The 16,306-nt window shown below is 51.1% G+C and overlaps 1 protein-coding gene across 1 annotated transcript; it reads right to left on the reverse strand.

The window, feature by feature from the left end:
* Nucleotides 1-1,283: 1,283 nt before the first annotated feature.
* ASCL2 (achaete-scute family bHLH transcription factor 2) lies at nt 1,284-3,868 on the reverse strand. Its single transcript, XM_034931945.3, has 2 exons — nt 2,519-3,868; nt 1,284-1,912 (listed from the first exon to the last, which is right to left on the reverse strand). Exon 1 carries the CDS (start codon nt 3,116-3,118, stop codon nt 2,537-2,539), a length of 582 nt encoding a protein of 193 aa, XP_034787836.1. The 5' UTR covers nt 3,119-3,868; the 3' UTR covers nt 1,284-1,912; nt 2,519-2,536.
* Nucleotides 3,869-16,306: the final 12,438 nt, after the last annotated feature.

Consider the following 16,306-nt stretch of genomic DNA (forward strand, 5'->3'; position numbering starts at 1 on the left):
GCCCCCTGTGGTCCTGGCAGCTGTGGGCCTTTCCTTGAGGTCAAGGTGTGGAGCCCTGGGGAGGGCTCAGGGAGGCCACCGACCCGCGTGTGGATTCTGGGAGAAGCCTGTGGGATGTCCCTCCCTGGGTGACCATGGCAATGTGCCCCCTCCTGTCCCTTGGCCAAGGCCAGTTCCCTGAGCCCTGCAGCCCCAAGCCACAGCTGGTCCACTGACCCCAGCTGAGCCTGGTCCTCATCAGACCAGCTGACCCCTTTGACCCCCGCTACAGACTCGGCTTTGACCTTGGCTGCTGAGGAGCCCCCACCCGGACTGAGGCTGCAGCTGGCGAGAGAGGAGCCCTGAGCTCCTCTCATAACAAGGGACCTGGCCAGCCTGACGTTTGAGACCCAGGCACCCCGGTAGCCTGTGTGTCCTGTTGCCGTGGTTATTCAGGAGCCACCCACTCTGGGACAACACCAGTTGCTCCCACCTCGCAGGGCTCCCATGGCTCTGTCCCAACCACTCCTTTCTGAAGGAAGGGGTGCCTCTGCGCCCTAAAGAAACCGGGGGAGCCCCACAACCCCTCCCCCACCAGGACACTAAAAGGCAGCTTTCGGTACAGGGAGACATCAAAGCCTCCTAGGCCCTGAGTCAAAGGTATAGCCGTGTAATATCCCAGTGCCAGCTCTCCGGCTGGGGGGAGCCTGGCGCAAAGCTTCCAAGCCTTCCTTGTTCCTTTCAAGAGCCGCTCTTAGGATTCAGGTGAGCGGAGGCCTGCAGGCCCTCCCCAGTGCGGGCAAAACCCAAAGCTAGCGAGAGGGCAGCCTCCGGGCACCTCTCACTAACTCCTCCCAGAGGCCGCTGAGGTGGGTCTGGTCAAACCCATTTGCAAGTTAAGCCACTTGCCCCGGGCTGCCCAGCTGCCACGTTAGTGGAGATCTGAGCGTGGTGGCCTGCGCAGGAGCCCATGCCCTCAGCCCCACAGCCGGTGCTCTCTGGTCAGACCACCTTAGCCTAGCCCCACACCCAACACTTACCCCAGCCCTTGGGATGGGTCAGCAGCCTCCAGCCTGCAGCTTCCAAGCCAGCAAGTAGCCCTGTCTGGACAACCCACCAGCCCACCACCTCCTGGAGGACGCCCCCAGCCTCACAAGGTGTCCCGATGGCTCCGCTATCAACGGCCTGGCTGCACTCCAGATCTCACCCAGACCCACCCTACGGAGGAGGCAGCAGGGTTTGGGGAGTAGTGACCACGGAAGTCTGGCCGTCACCTGGGAAGTGTAGGTGATAGGAGCCACTGGTAAACAGAACTGATTTATTTATAAAGTTCACGCTCCCTTGAAGAGGTGTGCCCCACACAGGCTTCTCCCTAGCAGAGCAGCAGTGCCCACAAACCCACCCCAGGGTGGGCTGTCAAGGGGGCCTCACGCCAGGGACCCCGCCCCTCAGGGGCTGCTCGTGTCCAGATCTTGGCCAGCATGGAAAACTCCAGATAGTGGGGGCAGGGGTCCAGGTCATCTTTATTATGCCCCAGGTCAAGGGTTCTTTGTACAAAAATAGGTCTCCGTTTGCCAGCAGTGTCCCTCCAGCAGCTCAAGTTAATGTGTAGAAAATGGATTCTCTGTGCCCTTAGAAAATCCTCTCCCCTCCGGAAAAATCTCCAAGTGTTGGTGCCCCCCGCCCCACTGCAGTCGAGAAGCTGTGGGGAGGGGCGGCGTCGGAGGAAGCCGCCAGCCCTTATAGGGCCAGCTCCAAGCCCGTTTCCACCGGGGCATTGGTCAGGCTGGGCCGGACGAACGAGGCGGCGTCGGCGGTGCGGGGGGTGGTGGGTGGGTCCCCGGCTCGCTGGGGGCGGAGCGCGGGCCGGTCCACCTGGCGGGCTCCCCGGCGATGAGCGCGCCGGCCGCTCGCTCGGCTTCCGGGGCTGAGGCTGCGGGGGGAAGGTGGGGAACCAAACGCGCGTCAACGCGGGCGCGGGCCCGGGGCAGACCCCGCCCGGGCCGGCCCTGCCCCCACCTCCCCCAAGCGAAGTCGGCAGTTTCGTTTGCTCGGTTGGTTTTGGAGTCTTGAGTCCGTGGGTGCCGCGACTCGGTCTGAGACACGGCGGGGGCGGGGCGGGCGCTCGGAGCCGCGGTGAGTCAGGGCTCCGCGCCCGCCGACTCATTTCTGCCGCCCCGGCCCGGGAGCGCGATTTGCAATGCAAAGTCACCCCGCCTCCAGCACCCTAATCTGCCCCAGGATCCGCCAGCACTAGAGACCTCAACGGCCCGACGGCCGCTCCCCTCCCCTCGTCTACCCCTCCCTCGTCGGCGGCTGAGCCGCGAGGGGAAGTTTTGCAATCCCGGACAAACAAACGCCGGTCTTGCACAGGCTTGAAAAAGTTTGGGGGAAATGAAGAGTGAGCGAAATCGAAGCCATCGCTCGGGCCTGGCGCTCGGCTCCGCGGGCTCCTGGGGGCGCGACCCGCCGGGCCTGCCCACCCCGTCCCTCCACCCCGGCCCCCGGCCCTCCCTCCTCCCTGCCTCCCGGCTGTTACCTCATAGGTGGAGGGCGCTCAGTAGCCCCCTAACCAGCTGGAGAAGTCGAGTAGCTCGCGCTCCGCAGGACTCAGCGCGCCTTCGCAGCCGCTGTCGTCCGACGAGTAGGCGGAACGCGGGGAGCCGGGCTCCGAGCTGCCCCCGCGGCCCGGGGACGAAGAAGCGCGGGAGGGCGAGGCGGCGACCGGGGTGGTCCCCGGCGGCCCGCGGGGCGCAGACGGCCGCACGGCCTGCGGCCTCAGCCCTCCCGCCAGCGCGTTGCGCACGGCGTCGTGCTCGGCCAGCAGGCGCTGCAGCGCGCGGATGTACTCCACGGCCGAGCGCAGCGTCTCCACCTTGCTCAGCTTCTTGCTGGCGCCGCCGTGCGGCACGTGCTGCCGCAGCGCCTGGAATCCTAAGTTCACCAGCTTCACGCGGTTGCGCTCGCGCTCATTGCGCCGCGCTACGGCCGCTGCGCCGCCTCCGGTCTCTGCGGTGGCCGGTCGCCGCCGCCGGCTGCAGCGCAACAGTTCCGGGGACGCGGGTCTCCGCCGGGCAGCGCAGCCGACAGGGACGCGGGGCGCAGGGGGCGCGGACCTGGGCAGTGCGCCGCCGTCCATCGCGCCTGCATCCACCCGCCCGCTCCAGGTCCCGGCGCGCCGCAGGAAGGTGCAGGCAGAGGAACCGGAGGCGATGGGGAAAACTGTGGCGCCCCAAGGGGGCTTCTGGCACGGCGCCGCCAGGCAACTCCCCAGGGCACCCGTCCTAGGTCGTCTGGAGCCCGGGGATAGGAGGCCTAGTGGTGGCAGGCCGTACGCGCCAGGGAGCGTGGGACGCTCGTGTCCCGCGCGTGCGGCCGGACTCTCCCAGGTCTCCGCAGCCGCGGCGCAGGCGGCTCGTTTTTAAATGTATAGATAACCCTCCTCCGCGCCGCCGCCGTCGCCTTTCTCACGCCCTCCTTCCTTCGCCTCGCCCTCCCGCCACGCTTCGCCCTCCCCCTCGCGCGATCACATTCTGTAAGGCCCAAAGCGTGCGCATGTCCCCCTAGCCCATCCCCCGGGCGCAGTCCACAGATCCCCAGTGCGCCCAACTGGCGAAATCTGCGAGTTCCCGGTGCGCCCCCTGCTCCCGGCAGGTGCTCAGTGCGCCCCCAAAGCAAGGTACGCAGGTCCTGGGTTGAGCCTTCCCGTACCCCCACCCTAACCCCGCGCGCAGCCCCGCAAGTCCCAAGAGCCGCCAGACCTTCGCACGCGCAGCGCGCGCTGTGGGAGGGAAGGCGTGGCCCTGGCGACAACACGGCTGTTCGGGAGGCGCGCAAGATCCCCGGGGGCAGCACGCGCCGCGCAGCCCACACCCACGCCCCGCCCTCCTGGGGCCGAGGAGGCGGGGGCCAGGGTCCCAGCCAATCGTGGGCCACCCGTTTGGCCAATCGCGCAGGGCGCGGCTCCACGCCCGGCCCCATTGAGGAAGCGCGTACGCGTGGCGCGTGGCTCACGGGGAGCATCGCTAACAAAGCTGGGTTCCTGCTGGGCCCCGCCCTGCTCCTCGCCCCCGCGACTGGGCTGGGCGCGCTGTCCCCTAGCGCAGCTATGTCCCGAGCGCGCCCCCACCTGTGCGTTAATCTACTGGGAATGGGGGTGGACTGCGCCTTACCTGGGGCGGGGTGGGGCTTAAGGAGTGGTCGAGACGGAGGCGGGGTGGGAGGTTCAGGTTCCCGGGGCGCCTTCCCCAACCCGCCCCGCTTTCCCCGTCCCTCCACGCGCACCCTGCCTGTGGTTTCCGTGCGCCCCGGGCCTGAGGGCTCTGGGCGGCACCTTAACCCGGAGGGCCTGGAGGTCTGCACCCGACCGCCTTGTGCCAGGACGGTCAGGTCCACGCCCTCCCCCACCGTGGCTCCCTCCATCTGCAGTATCCCCCACCTCCACCCCGTCCTGCCCTCCTCCGTCGCGCTTCCCGTCGGTGCCTCCGGGATCTCACAGCCCTCGCACCTCTTTTGTGACCCAGGCTGTTTTTCTGCACCCACCTCTCCCCTGAGGGCACTGAGATTGGGCCATTGGCGGAAAGGTCTCTGGGAGCAGCACCCTTCCAGGGGAGGTGGGACGTCGAGAACTTCTTCCTAAGAGATGCGGGGAAATGGTGGGGTCTGAGAGTGCAAACACTGCAGAAATGCGAAAAATGTAGTGTTAACGGAAGAGTTTAGGTCCTGCCTCACTGTCCGGGAAACGCGTGCCCTCGGGGGAGCCTTTGCCAAGCCGGTTTTTCCCGAAGGTGACCAGATGCTCCTGGGCCACTGCCTCTGAGACCTCAGGGAACGGAGATTTTTGTGGACCCAGCTGCCTGGAGCTGCTTTCCTGTTCCGGCTGGAGGAGGTGAGGCCCAGGACCCCTCCTGGGAGCCTGGGGGCAGATAGCCAGTGTTTACTGCCAGCCTCGGGGTGCCCACCTGCTCCCATTACCCTGCAGGATGCTGCTGGCTGGCCCACCTGGGCCCCCAGCACACCTGTGTCCCGAGTACGCCTGGCCCTCCTGCCTTGGGAGGGGCCGGAAGAGTAGCACCTGCCTGGGAGCTGGTGGTCTGCAGTCTCTATTTGGCAGATGAGGAAGCCGACTTGGAGAGAACCCTGGATGTGTCCACAGTCACTCCTCCGCCCAGTGGAGCGATCCAGGCAGAAATCGGGGCCCTGAGTCTGAATCCGGATTCTGCAACCAGGGCAGATGCGGGCTTGCCTCTGCTCCCTGTCCCTGGTCTGAGAGCCTATTCTTCCCAGACGGTCACTTGGCAAATCACAGCCTGGCATGGATTGTTCTGCCCTCCTTCTGCTGCCTCCCTCCTTCCCCTTGTCAAGGCTGCAAGACCAGGATCTAGGAACGATCCTGGAGCCCTGCAAACTAGGCCTTGGAAATCCCTGCTGGACTTCCAACTCCCGGGCTGGGAGCCCCTTGGTCATCTGTTGCTGTGTAAGGAGCCACCAGGATTTTAGCGGTCTGAACAATGATGTATTATTTCTCAGGATTCTGTGACTTGATAGGTGGGCCCTCTGCTGCTCGGGGTGTGGCTGCATACACCCTGGGGGTCAACAGGGACGAGGGGTACAGCGGCTGGGTTGCTCTCTACCCGGTCTTCGTCCAAGTCCCTCCACAGCTGGTAAGATCTCCGGAGCAGGACCTGCAAGCCCTCTTCAGATCACCCCAGAACTTCCTATCTAAAAACTGAAGCCTCTCACTGCCCAGACATGGCTTCTTGCTACCCTGCCCTCAGGCACAGTCCTGCACCCACCTGCGTCTGCTGTGCCATGTCTAGGCCAGTCCCCCACCACCACCCACACCTCTCTCTATCTTCATCCTCTTCCCAATCTGGTCCTCCCACCACTGTGGAAACCCCGTCTGCCCCCAAAGCCTAGCTTAAAAATAATTCCCTAGGGACCTGTGTCTCTCTCTGCCTCGGCCCCTCCTTCATTCCTGGGTGCCACCGGCTGTGCAGCATTTGACACTGCAGCACCCCCCTTAATTCGGAAGCATGCTGTGTCCTGGACTGGTGGGTCTCCACGCTATCTGGGCCGTCTTCTCTGGAACTCTTGGCCTCTCAGTCCATTCTGAGAATACAGCCTTGGTAAGCACGGTGCCCACGTGAATGTTTCCAGCAGCAGGATTCAAAATAGCCACATGTCCATCAACAGATGAGTGGATAAACAAAACATGGTCTAGAATAATGGAAGATTACTCAGCCCTAAAAAGAGACGAAGCTGGTGAACCTCGAGAACACGAGGCCGCGTGAACGAAGCCAGACACCGAGGACCACGTAGCGTGAGACTCTCAGTCTATGAAATGTACGGAGTCGATAAATTCACAGAGACAGAAAGGAGATTCACGGTTGCCAGGGGCTGGGGAGTGACAACAGAGGGATGGGGGTGACTGTGAAAGGGTACGTGGTTTCTTTCCCAGAGGATAAGAATGTTCTAACATGGCCTGTCCTGTTGGCTTCACAGCTCTGTACAACACACAAAAAAACCATTGAAATGTACACTTTGTGGAATGTGAACTGTATCTTGATAAAGCAGTTAGAAAACCTTCGAACATAAGCATGCGGCCTTGTGAGGCCTTTGCCTGGGCACCCTGGCACCTCTCCCAGGCTCTACCTACCTCCGACTCTTCATTCCTGAGCTCTTGAACAGGGGTAGGCAAACTTTTTCTGCAAAGGAACACGTGGTAAGTATTTTCGGCCTTGACGGTCACATGTCTCTGCCACGAGTCCTCTGCCTTGGGGAGCAAATGCAGGCATGGGCAGGGAAGAAATAACAAAACTTGCTTCCTGGTCACTGAAACATGAAGTCCAGGTCACACTGTTACAAAATACTCCGAATTTTCAGACTGTGGTTCAATACACGACATAAAATGGACCTTCTTAACCATTTGTAAGTGCACGGTTCCGTGGAATTCAGTATATTCACGTGGCTGTGCAATCATCACCACCATCCATCTCCAAAAGTTTCTCATTTTCCCAAACCGAAAGTCTGTCCCCATTAAACAGCAGCCTCCCATGACCCTTCCCCCAGCCCCTGGCACCCACCATCCACTCTCTGTGTCTGTAGATTTGACTGCTCTGGAGACCTCCTGTAAGTGGAATCCTACAGCATCTGTCTTTTTGTGGACCGGCTTCTTACACTGATGCTGATGCCCTCGAGCTTCATCCATATCGTAGCCTGCATAAGGATTTCCTCCTTTTTTATGGGTGAATAATATTCCACTCTATGGGTAGACCATGGTGTTGATCCGTTCCTCCGTCAGTGGATGCTGGGGTGGTTTCCACCCTTGGGCTATTGTCAGTGACGCTACTGTGGACATGGGGGTACAAATATCTCTTTGAGATCCTGCTTTCAGTTCTTTTGGGGATAGATGGAGAAGCAGAGTTGCCAGGTCATACGGCAAACCTCTGTTTAACCTTTTGAGGGACCACCATGTTGTTTTCCGCAGTGGCTGCCCGCAGTACATTCCCGCTGCGCACGAGGTTCTAATGTCTCCACATCCCCGCCCACACTTGGTGCTTTCTGGGTTTGTTTTGTTTTGTTTTGTTTGTGTTTGTTTTGTTTTGTTTTGTTTGTGTTTGTTTTTGAGACGGAGTCTCGCTCTGTCTCCCAGGCTGGAGTGCAGTGGCGCAATCTTGGCTCACTGCGACTTCTGCCTCCCGAGTTCCAGCCATTCTCTAGTTTCAGCCTCCCGAGTAGCTGAGACTACAAATACATGCCACCATGCCCGGCCAAATTTTTATTTTTTGTACAGATAGAGTCTGACTATGTTGCCCAGGATGGCTGAGGTGATAATAGTTTTTTGATGATAGCTAGTGGGTATGGATTTTAATTTTTTAACCACTTAAGAATTTAAAAAAAATTCCTAGCTTTTGGGCAATACAAAAGCAGGCCAGGGGCTGGATCTGGCCCGTGGGCCTCAGTCTGCTGACAGCTGCTCCAGAGGACTGGTATGTCCACATGACACCTGGCCCGACCCACATCCTCCTGCAGCTCCTCAAACTCAACTTGTTGCAGGTTGAACTCGGCCTCCTTTCCTCTAAGGAAAGATCCCCTCCGCAGAGAACACCAGGTCGGCAGTGTGGGCGCTGCCTTTCCTCTCCCCTGTCCTCTGCTGTACGTCAGCCCAGCTGCTTCTCCAGCCAGGTCCCCATCTTGCCTTGGACACTGCCCCTGCCTCTGCCCTGGTCTCCTGGGTTCTCAGTTTGCTGCTTCTGTCTGTGCACCGCCTGGAAGTGGGGGGCCTTACCCAGCATCCAGCCCAGCTAGATCATGTCCGGGCCCTCGGGGTTCAGGCCCAGCACCCTCACGTGCCATCACTCACTGCCTCCTCTCCAGCTCGGACGTTGTATCTCCTGGAAGCCTTCCCTGATCCCAGTGGCCTCCTGAAGCCTCCTCGCCCCTGTGCTCCACAGGGAGCTGTGCTGCCCGGGTCTGCTCTGTCCAATAGGCTAACCTGACCTGCTCCTTCGACATCTAAGGTGCTGCTCATGTGTGTTCATGACCTGGGTGAATGTTGGGGAGCCCAGGCCCAGCAAAGAGGGGCAGGAGCAGGCAGTTCCGGGGTTGGCGATGGCCCAGGGGAAGCTTTCGGCCTGGTTGGTCAGAGCTCCTGGTGACCAAGGGTGACTTCAAAGTCAACGTGAGCCTGACTCACATGAGATGAGCCTAGAGCATCCAAGAACTGCTCTGTAGCTGGCCAGCCGGGAGCTGCAGCCCTCAGTCCTGCTGTCTCCCCGGGGAGCCGGCTCCTGCTCCAGGGATGAGCAAGGCTCAAATTGACTTTGAAGTCTCCCACAGGCCGTTTGGAACTGGGGTGCAGGAGCTGAAAGTGTGGGGCACCCTGGGGAGTCACGAAGCCTGACTGATTGTCAGGCAGATGTGTGGCGGGAGTTGGGGAGATGTGGTAGGACATGGGGGGGATCTGGGGGGTGCCAGTGTGGGCCGCGGGCTGGGAGGTATCATCAGTAACTTCAGATCGTTTCGTACCGACACTTAAAAAATACCTGAAGAGGGACGGGTGGAATGAACTTTAACATCATACCCAAAATATTAGCATTTCAACATGTAATCAATATAAAAATTACTTGAGAGCTGTTTCACATTTTCTTTTCATACCAAGGCTTTTGAAATCAGGCGTGCGTCTTTTTACATTCACAGTACATCTCACTGTGGACCGGCCACGTCTCAATGCTCAGTGGCACCCAGGGCTGGTGGCTCCCGTCTTAGACAACACACATCTGGACTGGGAGAGCCTCAGGTCCCCTGTGATACTAGTTTTCTAGTCTCTGTATCTGACAGTGTGACATCTTGGGGACTTGCTGACTATGAAGGGCCACCCCTCCCAGGATAAACTAATTCCTAGAGACAGTGAAGGAGACCCTTTTCATAGGCAAACCCACCAACGCAGAGCCCAACCGCGGCCCCTTCCTCTATCAGGGTCTTACCCTTGAGGGCACTACACCTGCCCTTGTTACCCCAAGGGAAGGTCCCAGACAACCAGCACCCCTAGGCCCTAGAGTTCTGAACTTATGTCAGCCTGGCCAATCCTAAACCCATATGCCCTGCCTTGCCCATTCCTTCTACAGAAACCACAAGAAAGGTTCTTGCCCAGGTCTCCCTGTGGCTCCCCCACCTTCTGACCGACCCTGTGCCTGTGCCCGCCCCGCTGCCTGTGGCATGCCACCCGCTTTGAGAACTGTGAGCTAACAATTATCTCTTCTATGGCAATTGACTCTCGATCTGTTGGCCTCACCATACCTGAATAATAACGGAACTACATTTTAGAAAGCCAGTAGAAAGCCATTGCCTCGCATGACAGACCAGGAAGCTGGGGCCCAGAGAAAAGCCACGTGCTCAAGGCTGGCCAGTGAGTGAGAGGCAGAGACTCAGGAGCGGATCATGGGCTTCCCTTGGTTCAGCCTCCTTAACATCCGTCCCCTTACCCCACCGTGGAGGCTTGGGGCTGAGAGGGAGATTCTGTGGCTGCACTCCAAGGACTGGCCAGTTCCAGGCAGGAGGCGGCACTCCCAGCTGGCTGGAAGAGAAGGGGCTGCTTCTCTGTCAAGCTCATGTCATTCCCCCATGAAACTGAAAGCTGCCCGGGTATGAGACCATGGAGAAGACAGGTCTCATTCTCTGGGCCACGTTTCCTAACCACAGTACAATAAGGCTAGAAAGAAAACCCCAAAGTCCCAGCTCTAACATGGCAAATGCATGAAGAAAAGAACAGTCTTCTAAACAACTCTTAGGTTTAAGAAGAATGAAAACAGCGATCATGGGCCTTTCGAAAATCAACAGCCAAAAAACTTTATAACCTCAAACAAATTCCTCCGAAACAAGAAACTCTGAACAAAAGTGAACAAAGCATTCAACTCTAGGAGATCAGGAAAACAAAACCCGAAATATGTGTGAAAGAAGTAATAAGGGCTAATTAATCATGAGGAGGAGAGAAATTAACAAGGCAGAAAAGTGAACTGTTAACTAAGTTGATATAATGAAAAACTGCTGTTTTTTAAAAGGCCAACAAAATAGGCGCATTTAAATAAGAAAGAAGACACATTTTTAAAATACCAGAAAGGGTGAAAGGTGAGTTAAGTACAAATATGTAAAAGATTAAAAACTAAGGATGTTCATTTATGACCACGATGGAGTAACAGGGACTGAATTTAGTGCTCTCCTCCCGCCCCCTCCAAAACAACAATAACAACAAAAAGGATCAAATTCAGGAAACAACAGTTTTCAATACACTGGACATACGACAACAAAGGACAGTAGTCTTCAAGAGATGGCAAACAGGTGAAGGGGGCCCTACAGCTTCCCAGCTGCTCCCCTGAGTTTCCCAACCATGGCCCAGAAGGAGGTACCTGGGCAGAGCCCAGTGGAGTACTTGGAGGAGGAGACAGAGCTCAGAGCCAAGGAGGCCCAGGCAGCTGGGTTCTCAGGACAGAGGAGTGGATTGGAGAGAGCTGCATAGAGGGAGAGCCCTAGAGAGCTGCAGAAAGTTCCTCCAAGGACTCAGCAGAGAACTGATCAGGGATGTGTGTGAAGAGCCAGAGGCTAGGGAAGAAATTGTCCTGAAGGATCAGAGAGAAGTGCCCAGTTCTCACTCAGGACTGGAGGAGGGCTGTCCTAACCAGCCCACATGGGAAACTCATAGTTCATGAGGCCGTGGACAGAGTATACAGCAGGCTCTTGCCTCACTGGCGGGGATCATTTGCCCTAGACTGGACACCGTTCCAATCCCACCTCACCCCCAAAAATCAAGTGTTTCTAAGTAACTCAACTATGCCCCAGGCAAAACTAAAAAATAGGAATACAAAAATATCTGGCACCTGAAAAGATAAAGATTACAATGTATGATATTTAGTAAAAAATGCCAAGCATGCATAAAGCAGAAAAATATGCCATCTAATAAGGATATAGATAAAAAGTAAATAAATATCCAGAGCTGACAAAGGCATTAACAAGGAAAGAACATTAAAACAGGTGTTATGACTGTATTTCCTATGTTGAAAGCCAAGTGGAGACATGGAAGAGATGTATATATATTACATATGTCTCTTCTATGTCTCTAGTTAGGGGGATTCTATGGCTGCACTCCAAAGACTGGCCAATCACTGGCCAGAGGCAGCACCCCCAGCCTGCTGGAAGAGGAGAGGCTGCCCCTCTGTCAACCTCATGTCATTCTCCCATGCAACCAGAAGCTGTCCGGATATGAGATCATGGAGAAAGTGACCATATACTCAGGACAGGACAGGTTCATTTGGGACTATTTATTTATATTAAATAAATATATATTTAAATAAAAAATAAAATATTTATTTATTTAGAGATGATAGCTACAATGTCTGAGACAAAGAATACACTGAGCTGAAAGAAAAGGTTAATGAACTTGAAGACATTGCAATAGATAATATTCAAAATTAAGCATAGAGAGAAAAGAGAATTGTTTAAAAGTGAAGAGAGCAGCAGTGAGCTATGGAAAAATTCAAGTGGTCTAATATACATGTAATCAAAGTCCCTGAATGAAAGGACAGAAGAGACAGAAAAAGTATTTGGAGAAAAAAAATGACAGAAAATTTTCCGAAGTTGATGAAAATTATAACACACAGATCCACAAAGCTCAACAAATTCTGATAAGGAGGAACTTGAAGAAAACGACAGCATCAAGACACATCTTTTTTTTTTTTCTCTCTTCTGAGATAGGGTTTCACTCTTGTTGCCCAGGCTGGAGTGCAATGGTGCGATCTCGGCTCACCGCAACCTCTGCCTCATGGGTTCCAGCGATTCTCCTGCCTCAGCCTCCCGAGTAACTGGGATTACAGGCATGTATCACCACGCCCGGCTAATTTTGTATTTTTAGTAGAGACGGGGTTTCTCCATGTTGGTCAGGCTGGTCTCAAATTCCCGACCTCGGGTGATCCTCCCACCTTGGCCTCCCAAAGTGCTGGGATTACAGGAAGACATATCTTAATCAAATTGCTTGAAACCAGTAGTAAAGCAAAATAAAATAAAATGAAATAAAGCCTTAAAAGCAACCAGAGGAAAAAAGATACATTTACATATGTACAAAAGAATGACTTATATACAGAGGAATAGAAATAAGGATGAAACAATATTTGTACACCTGTGCTCATAGCAGCACTATTTACAATAGCCAAAAAGTGAAAGTAACCGACTATCCATTGATGATGAATGAATAAACAAAATGTGGTCCATCCATGCAGTGGAATATTATCCAGCCTTAAAAAGCAAGGGAATTCTGACACATGTCACAACATAGATGAACCTGGAGGACATTATGCTGAGTAGAATAAGCCAGACACAAATATTGTATGGTTCCACTTACATGAGGTAGCATCATTAAATCCATAAAGGCAGAAAGTAGAATGGTGGTTGCCAGGGCATAGGAGTTAGTGATTAATGGGATCGAGATTCAGTTTGGAAAGATGAAAAAGTTCTGGAGATGGATGGTGATAATGGCTGCACAACAATATGAATGTACTTAATACCATTGAGTTATATACCTAAAAATGATTAAGGTAGTAAATTTGTATGTCATGTATATTTTACCACAATTAAAAAATTAGACAAAATACAAAAATAAAAAAGGATGATACAAATTTCTCACTGGAAACAATGCAAGGAGAAGACAATGGAGCAACATCTTTAAAGAACTAAAAAAATACTGTCAACCTAGAATTCTACACCCAGTGAAAACATCTTTCAAAAGTACAGATGAAATCGTTTGTTCAGACATTCAAAAGCTGAAAGAATTCATCACCAGCAGACCTGCACTACAAAAATATTAAAGGAAGTCTTTCAGGAAGAAGGAAAATTATATGAGATAGAATTATAGAATTAACAAACGGATGAAGAGCACCAGAAATGGTAACTATATGGATAAATACATATAAATTTTTGTTACTATTTAAATATTTTTTAAAAATAGGTGACTACTTAAACAAAAACAGTAACTGATAGGGAGTTGATACCATATGTAAAAATAGATCATATGGCAATACCACAAAGGCAAGGAGGGAAGAAATGGAGGTATACTGTTATAAAATTCTTATACTGTATGTGAAGTTGTATCATTTCACTTTAAGGTTGACTGTGATAAGTTGAAGATGTAAGCTGTATACCCTACAGGAAGCACTAAATTTAAAAAAAAGAATTACAGCAAATAAATTAATTAAAAATTAATGGAATCATTAACAAATTATTCAATTAATTCTTACCACCAAAAAAAAAAAAAAAAACAGAAAAAGAGATGAAATGGGACAAAGACAGATAGAACAAATAGAAATGACAGGTTTATATACTCAGGCCTAACCATAACAATAAACACATTAAATGTCAATGGTCTAAATACCCAGTTAAAACCTCATAGTCAGGTTGGATAACAAAGTAATACCTAACTCTCTGCTGCCTTCAAGAAACATGCTTCAAATATAAATATATAAATATGTTTAATGTAAGATGGTGCTATGGTAAGTGGCTTTTAAGGAGGCCCGAAGCATCTTAGTATGCACATCCATGGCTGGGACTAGGCGGAGGCAAGTAAGCCACTTGCCTCAGTCATGAAATTCAAAGAAGGACCAGAAAATTCAGTAATCAAGACAAACAATATTTTAATGCAATATTTTTTAAAATACAAATTAATGCAAAAATATATGAAGACCAAATTTTCAGAATTTTAAATAAAGACAGGATGAGTAACAGTACCATACTATGCTGAGCCTCTATTGGAGCCTGAAGCAAAAGGGAAAATTCAGCCTTCTGAGAAGCCCTGATTCGGAGGCACCAAGATAAACTGTGCTCAGTTTCCTGGCCCACAGGAATCTGTGAGATAAGTATCTGTTGTTTTAAGCTACTAAGTTTTGGGGTATTTGTTAGACAGCAGTAGATAGTATGAAGTTCAGGATTCTATGTCAAAACCAATCAAAAGAAAGCAGGAGTGGCCATTTTAATAGATTTCAGGATAAAGAATATTACCAGGCATTAAGAAGGTCACTTCAGAACAATTAAGGGGCCATTCATGAGGGCATAACAATCCCAAATGTTAACGAATAAAGCAAAAGCATCATGATAGACCTACAAAGAGAAATAGATTAACCCACAATTACAGTCAGAGTCTTCAACACTCCTTTCTAGATACTTGATAGAATAAAAAGACAGAACATCATAAAAAATATAGAAAAGGTAAACAACACTATCAACTTGCTTGACCTAATTGACATTAATGGAAAATCCCACCTGTTAACAGCAAAATACACATTCTTTTAAAGTGCACGTGAAGTATTTACTAAGGTAAATTGTCTTATGGGCAATAGAACAAGTCTTGGAAAATGTAAAAGAGGATTCAAGTCATACAAAGTATATTCTCTGACCATAATGAAGTTAAATTCTGCTAATAACAGAGATATATGAAAAATGCCCAAATATTTGGAAATAAATAAAATAGATCTAAATAACCCATGGTTTAACAAATAAATCAAAAGAGAAATTAGAAACTATTTTAAACCAAGTAAAAATGAAAACACAGCATTTCAAAATTTATGCAATGCAGTACTTGGAGAGGGATTTAGACAGCTAAACACATATATTAGAATAGAATAAAGGCCTGAAATCAATGACACCAGCTCCTTAGAAACTAGGAACACAAACCCAATGTAAGTGCAAGGAGTACAAAATAAGAATCAGAGTAGAATCAGTGAAACAGAAAACAATAGAGCTATCAGTGAAACACAAAGCTGGTTCATTGAGAAGGTCAGTAATATCAATAAAAGCCAGAATGGTCAGGAGGAAAAGGAAAAAGATGCTATTTGCCAATATCATGAATGAGTGAGATGTCATCATTACAGATCCTACAGGTATTAAAAGTATAATAAAAGAATATTAGGAACAACTTTATACCAATAAATTCACCAACTTAGATGAAATAGGCAAAATCTTTTTAAGACACAAACTAATAGCACTTACTTAAGAAGAATTAAATAACCAGAATAGCACCATATTTATTCAGTAAATTAAATGTGTAGGTAAAATCCTTCCTTCAAAGAAAACCCCAGGCCTATGTGATATCACTAGTGAATTCTATCAAATATTTAAGGAAGAAATGAAACCAATTCTACATAAATAAATCCAGAAAAATTGAAAAAGATGGAATACTTTTAAATTCATTCTATAAGAACAGCATTACCCTGATACCAAAGCCAGACAATCACAACACAAGGAGGAACTACAGGCTGATATTCCTCATGAACATAGATGCAAGAATTCTAAAAAAAAGTTTAGCAAATTGAACCCAACCATATGCAAGTGGGGCCTATTCAAGGAATGCAAGGTTGGTTTAACATTCAAAAAATCAACTCAATGAATTGACCATATTAAATTTAAAAAGAAAAACCATATTATAATGTCAATAGCACAGAAAAAGCATTTGACAAAATCCAATGGCCATTCATGATTTTTAAAATCTCAGCGAACTAGGAATAGAAAGAAGGACAATTTCTCAGCCTGTAAAGGGTATCAAACTTAATGGTACAAGACTGGTTACTTTCCCGCTAAAACACATAGACAAGACAAAGGTGTCCTCATAATTTCTATTTAGCAATGTCCTAGAGGTTTTAGTCAGTGGAACAAAGCAAGAAAAAGGAACAAAAGGCTTCCAGTTTGGAAAGAGTAAAACTATCCTCATTCACAGAAAATGATCAGCCGTGAAGAAAACCTGACCAAATCTGCAAAAACACTACATTAATTAAAGTGAGTTTAGCAAGGT

This window comes from Pan paniscus, chromosome 9 (assembly GCF_029289425.2).
Source record: "Pan paniscus chromosome 9, NHGRI_mPanPan1-v2.0_pri, whole genome shotgun sequence".
Lineage (NCBI taxonomy): Eukaryota > Metazoa > Chordata > Mammalia > Primates > Hominidae > Pan > Pan paniscus.

What these genes read in the sequence shown, in the direction of transcription:
- ASCL2 (XM_034931945.3), bottom strand. Translation starts at nt 3,118, where the DNA reads ATGGACGGCGGCGCACTGCCCAGGTCCGCGCCCCCTGCGCCCCGCGTC.